General features: G+C 44.8%; 1 protein-coding gene across 1 annotated transcript in view; it reads right to left on the reverse strand.

Annotated features, from left to right (window-relative positions):
• The window catches only part of LRIG1 (leucine rich repeats and immunoglobulin like domains 1), a gene marked incomplete at its 5' end in the record, with an annotated part of 119011 nt that extends 104892 nt beyond the window's left edge, over positions 1-14119 (reverse strand). The window contains one exon of the mRNA XM_082412120.1: positions 13890-14119. Within this exon, the coding sequence (XP_082268246.1) occupies positions 13890-14119 (230 nt within the window). The remainder of the gene's footprint in view (positions 1-13889) is intronic.
• Between the last annotated feature and the right edge of the window lie 478 nt (positions 14120-14597).

The raw sequence follows: 14597 nt of genomic DNA on the forward strand, positions 1-14597 counted from the left end.
TTTTTTTAAATGTCATCTGTCTCAAAACAAAGGGAGGGGTCCCAGTAAATAAGTGTGGCCGTCATATTGCTTTCCAAATATGGACATGTCTATTTCAGGGATCACAAGCTCATGTCCAATCATTCTGCCAATTTCACCTCAATGCTCATTTTTTAAAACTCTGACTACAATTTTCCAACTACAATGTAACTTTAAGCTTTTGTGTTTCTTCTACATTTAAAAAGAATGCCATTTCATTTCCCAATATATAACTCCCAGATGTAGAATTCACAGATGATTCATCTCGCAGAACAAGTGTTCAGAGACATCAGCTCCAAATAGAGCAAAAACTTGGAATTCCCTTCTCCCTCAAAGTAAGAACTCGCCTAGATCTGCTCTGCTCAACAAAGTTTGTTTTCAATTATATTTCCAAATTCTTTTAACAATAACTGCATGGCGTCTGGCACCAACACATCTGATTCTTTGAAGTGGTTCTCAAGCAGAGAGTAGAAAATAAGGATAAAGGGTAAAAGAAGGGAGGCCCATCCATAATTTTTGTTTTAGGTCAAATATTCTCTCCAAAAGTGCTCTTCAACATATAAATTCAGACAAAACACAAGCTATGCGTTCTCTCTGAAGGTCTCCGCTACAGGAAGTACCACGGTTGAAGAAAGCTCCTGAATTTATCCCTTTACCCATCAGCTGGCTCTTCATGGGAAAACAGATCTTCAGCACAAAGAAAATGGCCTTTTACCCCTTATATCTAAACTCCAAAAACACTTTTGTTAAGTCCTCAGCACAGGTCAATTAGGAGTAATCACACTTGGAGGGTAAATTACAGAACCTTTTTCAGACACAATGAAAACATGGGATCCTTTCTGCCCAGAAAAAAGGTGCACCAAGCCCCAAGAAGGAGAGCTATCGGGCAACAAACAAATAATTATCAAGGATTCCTGGGTTCATGAAAGTGAACAATCCTGCTGCTTTCAAGTCTAAGTGGAGAAAAAGAGACAGGGATGTGTGAAAACTTACCTAACCAGAGAGACTCTTTCCTCTGGGAGAGGACAAGATATAAATAATAAATCCACCGGAACAAGGTCAAGCGAATAACAGAGAGAGTGTCTAATGTTGACAAAAGAAGCTTGTGGAAGAGTGGGAGGACTATTTGGCCTATTTTGATCTCAGAAAGCACATGGGCAAAGGCCACCTTTAGGTCTTAAAAGGGAGAATATTAAAAAAATGAAAGTCTAGTTCTTTGGACCATTTCCTTTAGTCCTAAAGTAGTCCCTAACTCTTGTTAAACTTCCTGTCAAGAAGTTCTAAACCACTAATTGCGCCTTCAACTTCATTGCATTTTAGCTGTAGCCCCAAACAAGGTTCCAGATTCCAAGAACTAGTTCTAAAGAAAAAAAGAGAGAAAAAACCAAAGGTTCCACCTTACGAAAGTGTACATGACAAAGAATGAGCGGAAGGGAAAGAAAAGCCCAAGAGTTTCCACTGAAGGCACAAACAAACTCCACGTGGAAGAAAGGTGGATATTCAAGACACAGAAAATAAAAGCTCCCAGGCTCGGCATGACAAAGTCTTCTAAGGAGTCCAATTATGACAGGGATCACGATTATCAAGACCAGTGTTTGACCAAGAGGGAACCAATGAAGACCCAGGCAGATGGGTAACTTGGTATGAACTTGACCAAAAAAAGAGTACGAGAAAGACTTCAAAATTGGAGAACTCAAGCCCCTGATTGTACATATTAAGCTCTTGAGTTTCCACCTTGAAAGGCAACCTCAAAAGAGCTCCCTGGTAAAAGGGTTAAAAGCTACGCTGATACGCACCACGTTCCCTGCATGTTGCCAATGGCGAGCCAGCTCAGAGAGGACTGACGAGGTGGTGTGTAGCTGCCCTTCCTCAGGCGATTACTAGTGAATCGGCTATAGGTGGCTCATCTACTCATTTCAGGCAGCTTATCAACACCACCTACAACTTCACTCGTCAGAACTACGCAATGAAGGCCCACTTGAGAGAGAGATGCTGCCTGCAGTGGCCCTAAGAAAGGCAGAGATAAGTGACTCTTGAAAAAACAGGCCCTTAATTGATTTGCCTTTTGTGACCTAAGATCTTAAAAAGCTAAATTGAAGATCTAAAGTAGGTCTGCACCAGCTTCCATAGTTTTCTTCAGGCCAGAGGGAAAAAGAGGCAATGATCAAAGAAAGAAATACGATGGAGTATTTGCCCCCTTCATTAACTCCCTCACTGAGAGTCCCCCAGGCACACCATGTTTCCCCCTTTGCTGCCCAGGGCATCCATCTGAGGATTCCATTCAGAAGCACCAAATACGCAAAGGTGATTTTTAAGTAAGTATCCTAGACACACAGCTCAACTGACTGATTCTTACCATCCAATGAGTAGTCAGTTTATTCCTTCTCTGTTTCAATTCGGATAGACTCATATACCTGTACGTATGTAGAAGTCATACATCCCCTTTACAGAAAGGAAATTAACTGATCAGCTCAAGGTCACACCGCCAATCAGGGGCAGAGCTGGGACAAAACCCCAAAGTCTCCTGACACCCAGCCATGGGCTCTTTTCCATCCATCCACATTCCTGCCTTCACAGCTTTAAGACAACCATTTTTTTTCCTTTTAGGTCAATAATTTTTATCCCTCTTTGGTCAAGAACCCCTTTAAGAAGCTTAATGAAAATGTGGGCTCATTTCTGCCCAGAAAGATACACTGGGCTCCAAGATTTCACATATAATAAAGTTCCCTAGACAGCCCCCCACAAAAAAAATAATATTTGAGTTCAGCCAGTCTTTATTTTAGGACAGTCTGGAATGTAATATAATTTAATCAATTCACAGTACTGTTTCAAATGAACTTGTGAAAGAATCCAAAAAGCTCCATAGAAGATTTTTCTCTTGGACAAAACACAACCATCGATGAGGCCAAACCACTGTGGCCAAGAGTCCCACACAGACACCAAATCTGAGAAAACATTCAAAGGAATTTGGGATGAGGCAGACCTCAAGAGCTATAAAACATTTCAGATCGCTTTCTGGATCTCCTCTCCTCCCAAGACGAAAGGAAACCCCATCCCATTTGAGCTGTAGCTTCTGCATCCATCACGTTGCTGGATCAACAACCAACTTCCTGGAAGCAACAAGCTCTTCTGGCTGTTTATAAGTTTTGCAAGCACTGGGAGCTTGTGTGCCAGAAACTCACACCAGCCCAGGTGGAGGGAGGAAATCACAGGAAAAAAAATGTTTTTAATTAAAAAAGAAAAAAAAAATTAAAATATAAGCAAGATGCATGTTGCTGGACCAAGGTACCACACTGCTGAAATCAGATGAAAGAATGAATTTCTCCTAATTTACAAAACAGAAATTAAACTCAGTCAGAATTCCTCAGTTCTAAGTACCCCCCTACCCTGCACCTCCTCCCCTGTTAAATCTTTCTTAAACCCTTTGGACTGTGTTTCCACTTCCCTAAACACAGTATCCACTGTAAGATGGTATCTAATCAAATATGATATCAATTTAATTAAGCTTAATACAACCATGAGTTTAACCTGACCGTGTTGGACAGGGTTTAAAACCAACGAACACTACATAATCTACACAGAATTAGATTTTCAGAAACAGAATATGGAAATCATTCCACAGACTTTGATAAAGTGAGTGACTATGTAACTCCCATTCGGATTCCTAATTAAGCTGCAACCAGCATGAAATCTGTCCTAAAAGGCTCTCCTAACCAACAAAGTAACAGGCTGTGGAGAAATTAAACTATGGACTTTGACAAAACAAAACCAAAGCATTCTGCAGCTACTTGAAGAAAAAGCATTTTCAAATCTGTGTGAAGTTTAAATCAAGCACAGAGGGTTCCAGGACTGTAGTTCTTTGCTTTTGGGGGATTTTCTTCCAGGGTGCCTCTAACTCTATTTAAAGCAGCCTCAAGTAGCCACAGCTGGAGGGTCAGGCCTTACAAAGTAAACAATAGTTAACTCAATTCAGACTCATGACTTAACTACAACCAATGGCTAATTACCCCTCTATTAACCAACAATATCTGAAATATCACTTTTTAAATGACCCATTCTGAATTATGTTTGTTCACTAAAGGATTCTAATCAACAATTAATAGCATAGTAGAAACCGCCCGATTAAGAGCTACATGGGGAGAGATGAGAGTTCCTCAGAATTACACATTTCTGGCAAAGGACTCTAGGACAAAAGAACTTTCTAAGCACCTCCCACAAGACAGAGAAAAACTGTATTCTGAGAACATATAAATTAAGAGTGTACACAGTATGCACTCAATAAACATTCTTTAAATGTATAGCTTACCACAATTCCCTTTGGAAAAAAAAGACTCAAAATAAATGCTGATTTTTTTTCCCCAAGGCTGTTCAAGTTCACATTTCTTTAAACCACCCCACAGTGAATGAAATGAAATTTAAATTTTCTCAAAAAATACTTATATCTTAATTTTTAAAAACCTATACATTTACAGATGAAGTGATATGCTTGGATGTGTTTCCAAATGGAACGGGACAAGTGTATTAAGGCATAGCTCAAACAAGAGGAGCCATTATCATCAAAAAGAACACAAATAAAAAAAGCTGGAGAGGATGTGGAGAAAAGGGAACCCTGGTACACTGTTGGTGGGAATGTAAATTGGTGCAGCCACTGTGGAAAACAGTATGTAGGCTCCTCAAAAAACTAAGACTAGAATTACCATACGACCCAGCAACCCCACTCCTGGGTATATATCCGAAAAAAAAAGACTAATTCAAAAAGATACATGTACCCCAATGTTCATAGCAGTTATTACTTACAACTGCCAACATATGGAAACAACCTAAGTGCCCATCAATAGATGGATAAAGATGTGATATATATACATATGCACACACACACACATATATAGACACACACACACACAATGGAATACTATTCAGCAACAAAAAAGAACGAAATTTGCCATCTGCAGCAACGTGATTGGACTTGGAGGGCATTATGCTCAGTGAAGTAAGTCAGACAGAGAAAAACAAATACTGTATGATATCACTTACATGTGGAATCCAAAAAATACAACAAACTAATGAATATAACAAAAAAGAAGCAGACTCAGAGAACAAACTAGTGGTTACCAGTTGTGGGGGGCAATATAGGGGTGGGGAATGAGAGGTACAAACTACTGGGTACAAGATAGGCTCAAGGATGTATTGTACAACTCAGGGATTATAGCCAATATTTCACAATAACTGTAAATGGAAAGTAACTTTTAAAAATTTTATAAAAAATTAAAAAAAAAAAACAGGAGCCATAAGCTGCTATTTGTTGAGGCTGGGGGATGGTACATAAAGTTCATTACATTATTCTGTCGACTTGTGTAGATGCCTGTAATCTCCCTAATAAAAAGGTAAGAAAAAACACCCTATACCAACAGAAGTGACTTAGTTTTTTAAGTTCTTGGCTGCATATCCAATGTTCCCTTAATTCAGAATTTTTTTTTTTTTTAATCAGACTTTTCAGATCTTCCCCTCACTAGAAAGAGAAGCTGTGGGACTTTCCTGGTGGCGCAGTGGTTAATAACCCGCCTGCCAATGCAAGGGACACGGGTTCGAGCCCTGGTCTGGGAAGATCCCACATGTCAGGAGCAACAACTACTGAGCCCGTGCACCTACAGCCCGTGCTCTGCAACAAAGAGAAGCCACTGAAATGAGAAGCCCGCGCACCACAAAGAAGAGCAGCCCTGGCTTGCCACTAGAGAAAACCCAGGTGCAGCAAGAGAAGACCCAACGCAGCCAAAAATAAATAATGAGGGGGGAGATGAGGGGGGAGGGGAGATGAGGGGGAGGGGTTGGGGAGGGGGAGATGGGGGGATGGGGATGGGGAGGGGGAGGTGGGGGAGGGGAGATGGGGGAGGGGTTGGGGAGGGGGAGATGGGGGAGGGGGTGGGGGAGGGGGAGATGGGGGAGGGGGTGGGGGAGGGGGAGATGGGGGAGGGGGAGATGGGGGAGGGGTGGGGGAGGGGGTGGGGGAGGGGGAGATGGGGGGTGGGGGAGGGGATGGGGAGGGGATGGGGAGGGGATGGGGACTGCCAGTCAGTGAGTAGCTGTCACTCCCCAGGCAGAGCCCCGTGTGTCAATGTCTTTTCATCCAGCCCAAAGTGCCACTGCTGGGGGTACAAATGCTTTCAAACGAAGAGCAAGGCCACTACAAAATTTGGAACTAAAGTGAGATTATCCATTCTCCAGTTCTAAAGTGCTCAATTCTTCTCATTGTATCTAACAGGCTATCATCAAGTAGGTAATCCAGCGAGAAAGAATTTATCAGTGCAATGTATGCCCTGACCAAGATAAGCGCCACATTACTTGAATGGCAAATTATAAACTGGTGGAAGGAGCAAAGGACAGGAAGTGGAGGTGGGGGAGGGGGACACTTGCTAAATGCTGTATAAAGGAGTCTTAGAAGATGAAGTTGTGTGATTTGTTTTTAATCAGCAAAAAAAAAATCCCTCCATTATCTTGTTTCTTAGCATTTAAGCAACTCTACTGCAGGGCAGACCCTCACCCATTCCATTCATTTTCTTCCTAATAATAAGACAACTTGAGAAAAAAAAATATTTGCAGATCATAAAAGATTAGAGACCTGGGCACCATAAAAGTTTAAAGAATAATCAATGCAAAGTGCTTAAAAAGAGACAGGCCATGCTTTCTTTAAACTCTCTGAATGCCACCTTTTGCCAAAATAAACTGAACAAGCAGTGATTGGAACCTGCATCCTGGTTCATAAGGAAACCAAGATGTATTAGGACTTGCAGAGATGAACGGATTGGTTGTTCACACAATGGGCTTTACCGGTTATGCTAGATTAAATAGTAATAAAGACACAAACAATCGTAGCCGTTCATGTGGGCAAGGCTGTGAATCATGGCCATTCACGGGGGAAGGGATGCAGGTACAGGTGCATGAGCAACAGCAAACGGCTTTTCAGGTGGCATCCTTGCCAGATTCCTCAGATGACCCGGTGCTCACTGCCCGTGTCCCCTACAAAGTTACTGTACAATGGCAAACAAACCAAAACAAACGAAAAATGTCAGAGCTCTCCAGCTTTCCACACACAACCCCACAATCATCTCCCCTCACACCTCCTCCCTCAAAACATTTCCAAAGAGAAGTAGGTACAGCGCAGGATTCAGCCGGACCCAGCCTGCAACCTAACCCTTGATTGGAAGAGCACATCTGCATGTTTCCAAGCAATTGACCGAGCATCTCATAGGGCTCAGTTTCAATGAAACCCTGGGAAATAATGGGATAAAATTATTAGTTTAAGGGCCTCTCACTTCTCGGCCTCCTTCCCATACCCCACCTCCCAGAAGGGTAATGTTCAGTAGACAGAAGTATTTGCACAACTGGAATACACTTATAAACCACCTCAATCATTTTTGCTAATTGCATAATTCATATAATTTTTTGCAACTGTTCATAGCTTCCCCCCCCTGAATTTGTCTGAGCTTCCCAAGGGCACATAAAGTTTCACTCTATACATACCACCAAAAACTTCACGGCAGAAGGCTGCTTGGGTTGTGAGCCCTGCCACCTGCTTACGCCAAGAGAGATCTTCATAATCAGAAAAGTAAACTTTTCCCAGGAAGCCTCTGTCACCAGGAACTCTGACTTGGAGAGACTTGCCATGAGAGGATGCAAAACGTGAGTTACTGCGGCCTTAGCCTGAGGTGACTGATTCACACTGGACTGGGCTGAATACATGTGTCATCTAACTTAGTCTTCACAGCAGCTTAAGATAGAATATTATGATCCCCTTTTTAGAAACAAAGGGAAGAGGTTCGCCACAAATCACACACACAGCTGTAGGGTGGTGGAGCCAGGAATGGACCCTAGAAATAATTTCCGATCTCTTCATCACTATTCCCTAGTGAATGGTGAGGGTGTGATCAGCAGGGATGAGGCATCCAAATAATTAACAGAGTAAGACTGAAGGGAAAGCTCTGCCCTCACCGGCTCTTTTCCCCATCAATAACCCAACCCAAGACCCAGGGTACAATCGGGCATCAAATGCCCACCCAGCGGACAAAGAGAACACCTGAAGGCAGGACGTGAAAAGCACGAAACCCAGGGAAATAGGGAAGCAGCTTTTTAAAAAAGCAGAGCGACTTCTATAAGCAGACTGGGTGTATAGCTTGTGTTTCAGAAGATTATGCGTAAAGTACTTATATTGAAACCGCACGTAAAGTATTAAATTATATAAACATACTAGTATAGAAATGTATAAAGCATAAAGCCTTTGGATAAGAAAAATTCATAAGCATGCCCCCACCAAAAAAAAAAAACCCCATAAAAAACCAAAACCAGGGTACAAATTGGCAACTTTCAATTAGATCACAGACAAATCACAAGATTCATTTTTTCTGTAATCCTGATTTAACTATTAATTTTGCTTCATGGCAACAATGGTCTATCAAGTTCTTCAGTAGAAAATTTCTCAGCCTTAGTCCTATAATTGGCCAATTATTAGGTAAGTCTGGACTACTATTCTAAACCCTGCAGTTACACAGAAAAAATAACTCCAAGAGGGTTAACTATTGTGAAAATTTTAACCTCTGGTCTTCAAAGTCCTACTTCTTCCCGTGGGGACATAAAAACAGATCTGAGTTTCTGACGGATTCCCACACTTTAATGTGAAACAAAAGCAGAAGACAACCACATTACTGACAGACACCATGAACTGAAGCCAGGAGGTAGATGGAATGGACCCACAGGTTCAATGCCATGCTTAAGTCATTAAAAAACACCGCTAACGGTTCCTAAATTCACCACCGGCCAGGGAACACTGGGGATTTTTAGATACTTCCCCTCCTCTGCCTGGGAATTTTCCTCCCACCTCTCCTCCCTCCTGTCTCAAGACAATGCCTTCAGCCTTTGAAACTGCATCCATTGTAAACAGCTCTGAATATTAACACAACCCAGAGCCCAGCTCTAAAAGACCCCCAGGGTTTCAAGTTGCAGTTGCTGAGGAGCGGGGAAGGTCCCCAAAATGAGTTAATATCACCAAACTCATTCACAAGTCCTTGAAAATCACGCTTGCTCATGAAACTTGAAGTCTTTCAACTTATGGGGTAAGTCAGAGGAATCCCTTTGAGTTTTAAGCCAACGACCTTGGTACCACGAACATCCTTGACTGCTTATAGCGACTTTTAATTCTACGAATCCCTTTCCCAGATTTCCCTCTCTGGTGTCACTTTTAAAATAACCAATGGCTATTTTAAACAACCTCCTTCCCCGGATAACAGACCTTCGGGGCTACAGCAGGTGCACAGAACTGGGCCGGGGGCATTGTTAAGTCACACAAAACCCTAGTAGCTCTCTCGCATTCCTGTCCACTCTGAAAGAGAAGATGCTGAAAAGCCTTTGCACCAGGGAGACACCTCTGCAGAATGGGGGAGAGGCCCTTTCATTGTGAGCGTGGTGTTTGAGGGAGAGAAAGGTCAGCCAGAGGCCATCCCAACGTGCTCAGGGAAGGCTGCGTGGGGAACTCAGGCCAAGGCATTAACACGGCAGGGAGAGAGACTTGCGGCCCCTGGAGCAGGGCTGGCGGGCCCGCGCATCCGGACATCCACTGGGAACCAGCTCTCGTTACTCTGTACAGAATCGTCATCTTTCTGGAGATGAATTACTGCCGACAATACATTCAAAAGTCCAAAGGTTGGGAAATCTGGTGACCCAGTGTAATTATGGAAAAGAAAAGCACGCTTCTTTTTAACACAGTCCCTTGGAAAGCGGGGGCAAGAACAGCCCTGACGTACCCAAAAGGCAAGAGGCTCCGTGGGCCAACACAGTTCATCTGTATTGGGCCCTGGGGGTCTCCGGGCACTTCCTAATTTCACAGTCCTCAAAAATTAGATTTTATGGCCATAATTTCATATCAGAGGGACTTAAATCCTGTCCCTTAAAAAGGCAACCAATTTCATTTCCCAGACTTCCCCTTAACTCAAAAAAAGTGTCAGAAAACTCTTAACAGATAAGTGCTCCATCATGCAGGGGAATTGAGGCCAGGCTTGTGACACGTGTTGCAAAGAAAAGGACTCTGAGCTCAGACTAAAGCTGCCCAAAACTTTAAAAGCACTTGCACTTTTCAGATTTTCTCTCTCCCCATTACCCTGTGTTCAAAAGGGTCCCTATTCAGAAAAACCCTTTGCCCATCCCCACCAATCGGAAGATGTTCATGGTCTGCTGAGTTCTTCTTAAGTGATATAGAGACTCAAAGAGGAAAATGGGCAGAAGGGAAGACCTCAGGGTAATCCAGACAAGAATCTACTTCTTAAAAAACAAAACAAAACACACACACACAAGAATCTCAGCTTAGGTTCTGGAACAATTTGGTCATCTGCACTTTAAATCTAATTTGCATAAACAGGATGGAAAGTATTTTCCAAACCCTTAATTCACAACACCCAGAACACCTGGGCCTTCCAGCACAGCTGTAAAATTTGAAAGACAAAGGCCCTCTTTGCTTCCCAACTACAATGGCAACCACCACAGGGCCTGTGTTTATTTTCTAATGTAATCATAAGCACCACTTTGGTGCCCAAACCAACAGAGGTTCGATTAAGTCACCCAGGTTCAGTACTGCAAACACGAAGGGAGACAAAATACAAAGAGACCCAAATCAATACATCTGTCTTAATGTGACTCAGAATAACCACACTTGGTGACCTTTAAGGGATGTCCTTGCTTCCGAATGCCATGTCATCTTCCCTCCACACTGAGGACGAGAATCATTTGTTCCTCCTTCAGGGCCTGCCTGCCTTCCTATCACAATCCCATTAGGTCATCATTGAGCTGCCAGACCCTGTAAGCAAGCAATACTGTGCTCAACTTCATGCCACAGACAAGAGTCTAAGGTAAATTGTGTTTAACGCATCTTAAACAGCTTCTGAAGCCATGCTCTCCAAAACAATTTCAAAGAAAGCAAACATCTGAGTTCTAAGAAGTTCAACTTCTTCTAAGGCTCTGGGAAGTTGGAATAGGGAGTGGCAGTGCTGGGAGCTATTTATGAATGTGCTGGTTGGACAAGGCCAATCGCACCTACGCAATGGGAGGCAAACTCAAGTAATGGCTCAGCTACTACAACTATAAGTTATTGTGCTGAATAAGTTATCCTCAGGCCCTGGGAATGAACATATTTTCCTTTCTCCCAGCGCCATTCCAGTTCTGCTATTCAAACTGCATTTACATCCACTATTAAAGAGTTTAACTTTCCTTATGCGGGGCTTAGGAGCAACTCCAAAATTAGATGCACTGTTTACAAAAGCAAAAAAAATAAAAAAATAAAAAAAATTCCATAAAGCCACAGGTCCCCTTCTATCTCAAACGCACAGCCTGAAATTGTTTGAACTAGCTGCAGTAAATCTAGTTCATGGGGTTATAAACTAGCTCAGAGCATTTTCTAGACACAGTGGACTCAGAGGGTGTAAACTTGGTGAAACTACAAGATTTTATTATATTATAGACAGAGACTTTCTCCCCTAAAGTCTTACTGAATCATAGCCAAGAATATAAAAGATATAAATATCTTGATGCAAAATTTAGAATAAGACTAATGACTTAAATGGAGAAATCTGAAGTCTAGGGAAAAATAAAAACACATTTGCTTGCTTTTTCTTTAATCAGAAAAAAACCCTTCACAAACATTTTTCAAAGGTTATACATTCTGTACTGAATACCACACTGCCATATACTAACCAGAAGCCATACTACTCACATCTTAAAATCGAATCAGTTAACACCATCATTCAGTATAATCAAGTCTAACTGAAGCTCAAAACAGCCAGTTTGGTATTTACTAATCATCAACTGTGTGAGGAAAAGAGAAAAGACTGCAATTTTAAAGGTATTTATGACTTGTGAAATGTCACTCCTTAGGCAGACAGAAAGGCCCCCAAACAACCAGTAGTTTTGCTCCAGAAATTAAAGGGCAAGGCAAAGTAGATCTTGTGGCCATAGGAAAGTGAAAACAGAGGACACCCTGTCCTCTCCAGGAAGCCACCACTTCTGAACTAAGTGCCTTCCCCACGATGCCACTGACACCTTGCATTGGGAGTCAGTCTTCCAACAGGTGAACACCTAAGATGTTAGTCTGATTCCACCCACATGATTTAACTTTTTAAAAAACTAAGAGTATGTAAAGGAAAACCCACAATACCCAGGACTACCACAACTAAATACAATACTACCTAATGACAACGCTGGGCTCTATCTCCCACTACCTTACACAGCCACCACCTGTGTTAAAACCCTCACCTTGATCACTGGTTTTCCCTAAGGGGATTCCAAAGACACAGCAGAATACTGAAGAGAAATCCTACACATAAGTCAAGGGTCCAGTTTCAGAACTCTGTAGGACTGATCACTCGTGATCCACGTGCAGCGTGGTCCAAGTTAAAGATCTGTGCCCCGCTCTCAAAGGTACAGGACCTTCACGTCAGAAAGGAATTAACTTCCCTTCTTTCCCTTCACGGCAACCAGATTCCCAGACCACATGTTCTTAGATCAAGCCACAGGTGTTGGTTAAAACCGGTGTCACCAGTTTTCTTTCTCTTTTTTGAACAGTGAATGTCCCGCCTGAGGTTACTACTGTGCCTCTTCTATGTTCTAGGAAAGATGTCCAATTATTTAACTGAAAAGCAGAACTATTCAAGCTAGGCCTCTTCTGGAAGGTACTAACAGTTCTGCAGAGATGTTAATTACTGATAACTGGACAGCATTTTGACTCATGAACTAGATTGGTCAGAAATTTTTAAAGCCTATGACATTCTACCATGTTTACAGAAGTCTAATGTGGTGTTGTTGTTGTTTTCCTGCCAAACCTCCTGTAAGAAGTGTCCCACCAAGTCCAGATAGGCCAAAATCCGGACAGCACAGAAAAGAGCCTCTTGCGGGTAAAACACACTCTGCTTAAATCAACTCACAGTCTGGCACCCTCTTCCAAAGTAGCACTACTCCAAAACTAATTTGCACCATTTATAGAGGAGAAACGCTAGAGGATGGGCCCCACTCCACTGGATCGTCAAGCCCAATGGGTCCCCTAGGGAACAGACAGGAAAGGTCTGGAACACAGTTCCCTAAAATGCCAACCAGGTGGAAAAGGACCAACTTCCAGCAGTCACAGATCTCCAGGAACTCTCAAAGCCCGGTAACTCAGGGGGTCCTCCAGGGAAGACTGCCTTCTGCCCCGGGCCTGAGCCAAGTCAGGCCACCAAGGTCCCAGGGAGATGAAGTGGTGACTACACACACTCTCACTAATAAATAATGTAAATGGAAGACTGGAGGCAAAAGTCACCTTCATTCATTACCCACTGGACGGCCACGCAACTCAGACAACAGAGAGTTGGGTTACAGAAGAGAAAAAAAGAAACACCCGGGGACCTCCAGACTGACTTCCTCACTCTCTCCCCTCCAGATGTTTCCCACTTTCCACCCACAGACATACACCCTCACCTCCTGACTCTTTACTCACATTCTCTTACCTCCAGAATCCCACCCACTCACCAACTCCCAGATGGCCTTCAGGAGCCACGCTCACTCACCTCCAGACCCCCACGACACTTTTTCCTCCTCCAGATCCCCAAGACCCACGCTCGCGCACATCCAGACCCTCACGAGACGCACGCTTTTCCCATCCCGACTTCTTCGCACGCACGCCCTCTCTCCTCCGGACCCCCAAGGACCACCACTACGATCCCACGCGAACAGTTTTCCAGCTCATTCAACTTCACATACAAGCAACTCAATCCGCACCCCTTTCCCGGGGAAACATCCCTGCCGCCCCGTCCCCAAGTGACAGCGTCCCGGGGCGCGGGGAGGACGGAAAGGGCGGCACTCACAGGCTCCGCGTCCAGGCGGGCAGGTCCCTGGGCAGCGCCGCCAGCCCGCGCCCGCCGCAGTCCAGCGAGTCCCCAGTGCAAGTGCAGGCGGCAGCGCAGGGCGCCCGCGGGCCGGCCGCGGCCGATGCGGGCTCCAGCCGAAGCAGCACCAGCAGCAGCAGCAGCCAGTGGAGGAGAAGACAAGGCGAGCGGCGCGGGGCCCCGAGCGCTCCCCGGACCGGCCGCGCCATCTTGTCTGGAGCGCGCTGCGAACTCCCGGCGCTGGGGCTGCGAGGTCCGGGGCGACCGCAGGCGCGGGCGGGCCAGCGGGGGCTCCACTCGGCACTAGGCTCCGCGCCGGGACATGGCTGCCGGCACAAGTTCTCTCCGCGGCGGCGACTCCGGCGTTCAACGGGCCCCCGGTGCCCGAGCCGCTCCGCAGCGCCCGCAGGGGGCCGCGAACCCCGCGCCCATCCGGGCCGACCCGCCCGTGCCCGCTGCGAACCCCACGGATCCGGGCAAAGGGTGCTTGGCCGGCGCTCCTCGTTCTCCCACCGCGTTCCTGGCCGGGCTTCTGAGTCCCCGTGCACGCCAAGTGCCGCCGCCGCTGCGAGGAAGGCGCTTAGGCTCGCAGCCGGAGCTCTGCGCCCGTGGGCATCTTCCTCGCCGCTACGAGCGTCCAGCTGCAGACTCCGGGCTGGACGGCGCGGCCAACCCCGCACTGCTCCA

The sequence above is a fragment of the Balaenoptera physalus genome (assembly GCF_965194825.1).
Source record: "Balaenoptera physalus genome assembly, chromosome: 11".
Lineage (NCBI taxonomy): Eukaryota > Metazoa > Chordata > Mammalia > Artiodactyla > Balaenopteridae > Balaenoptera > Balaenoptera physalus.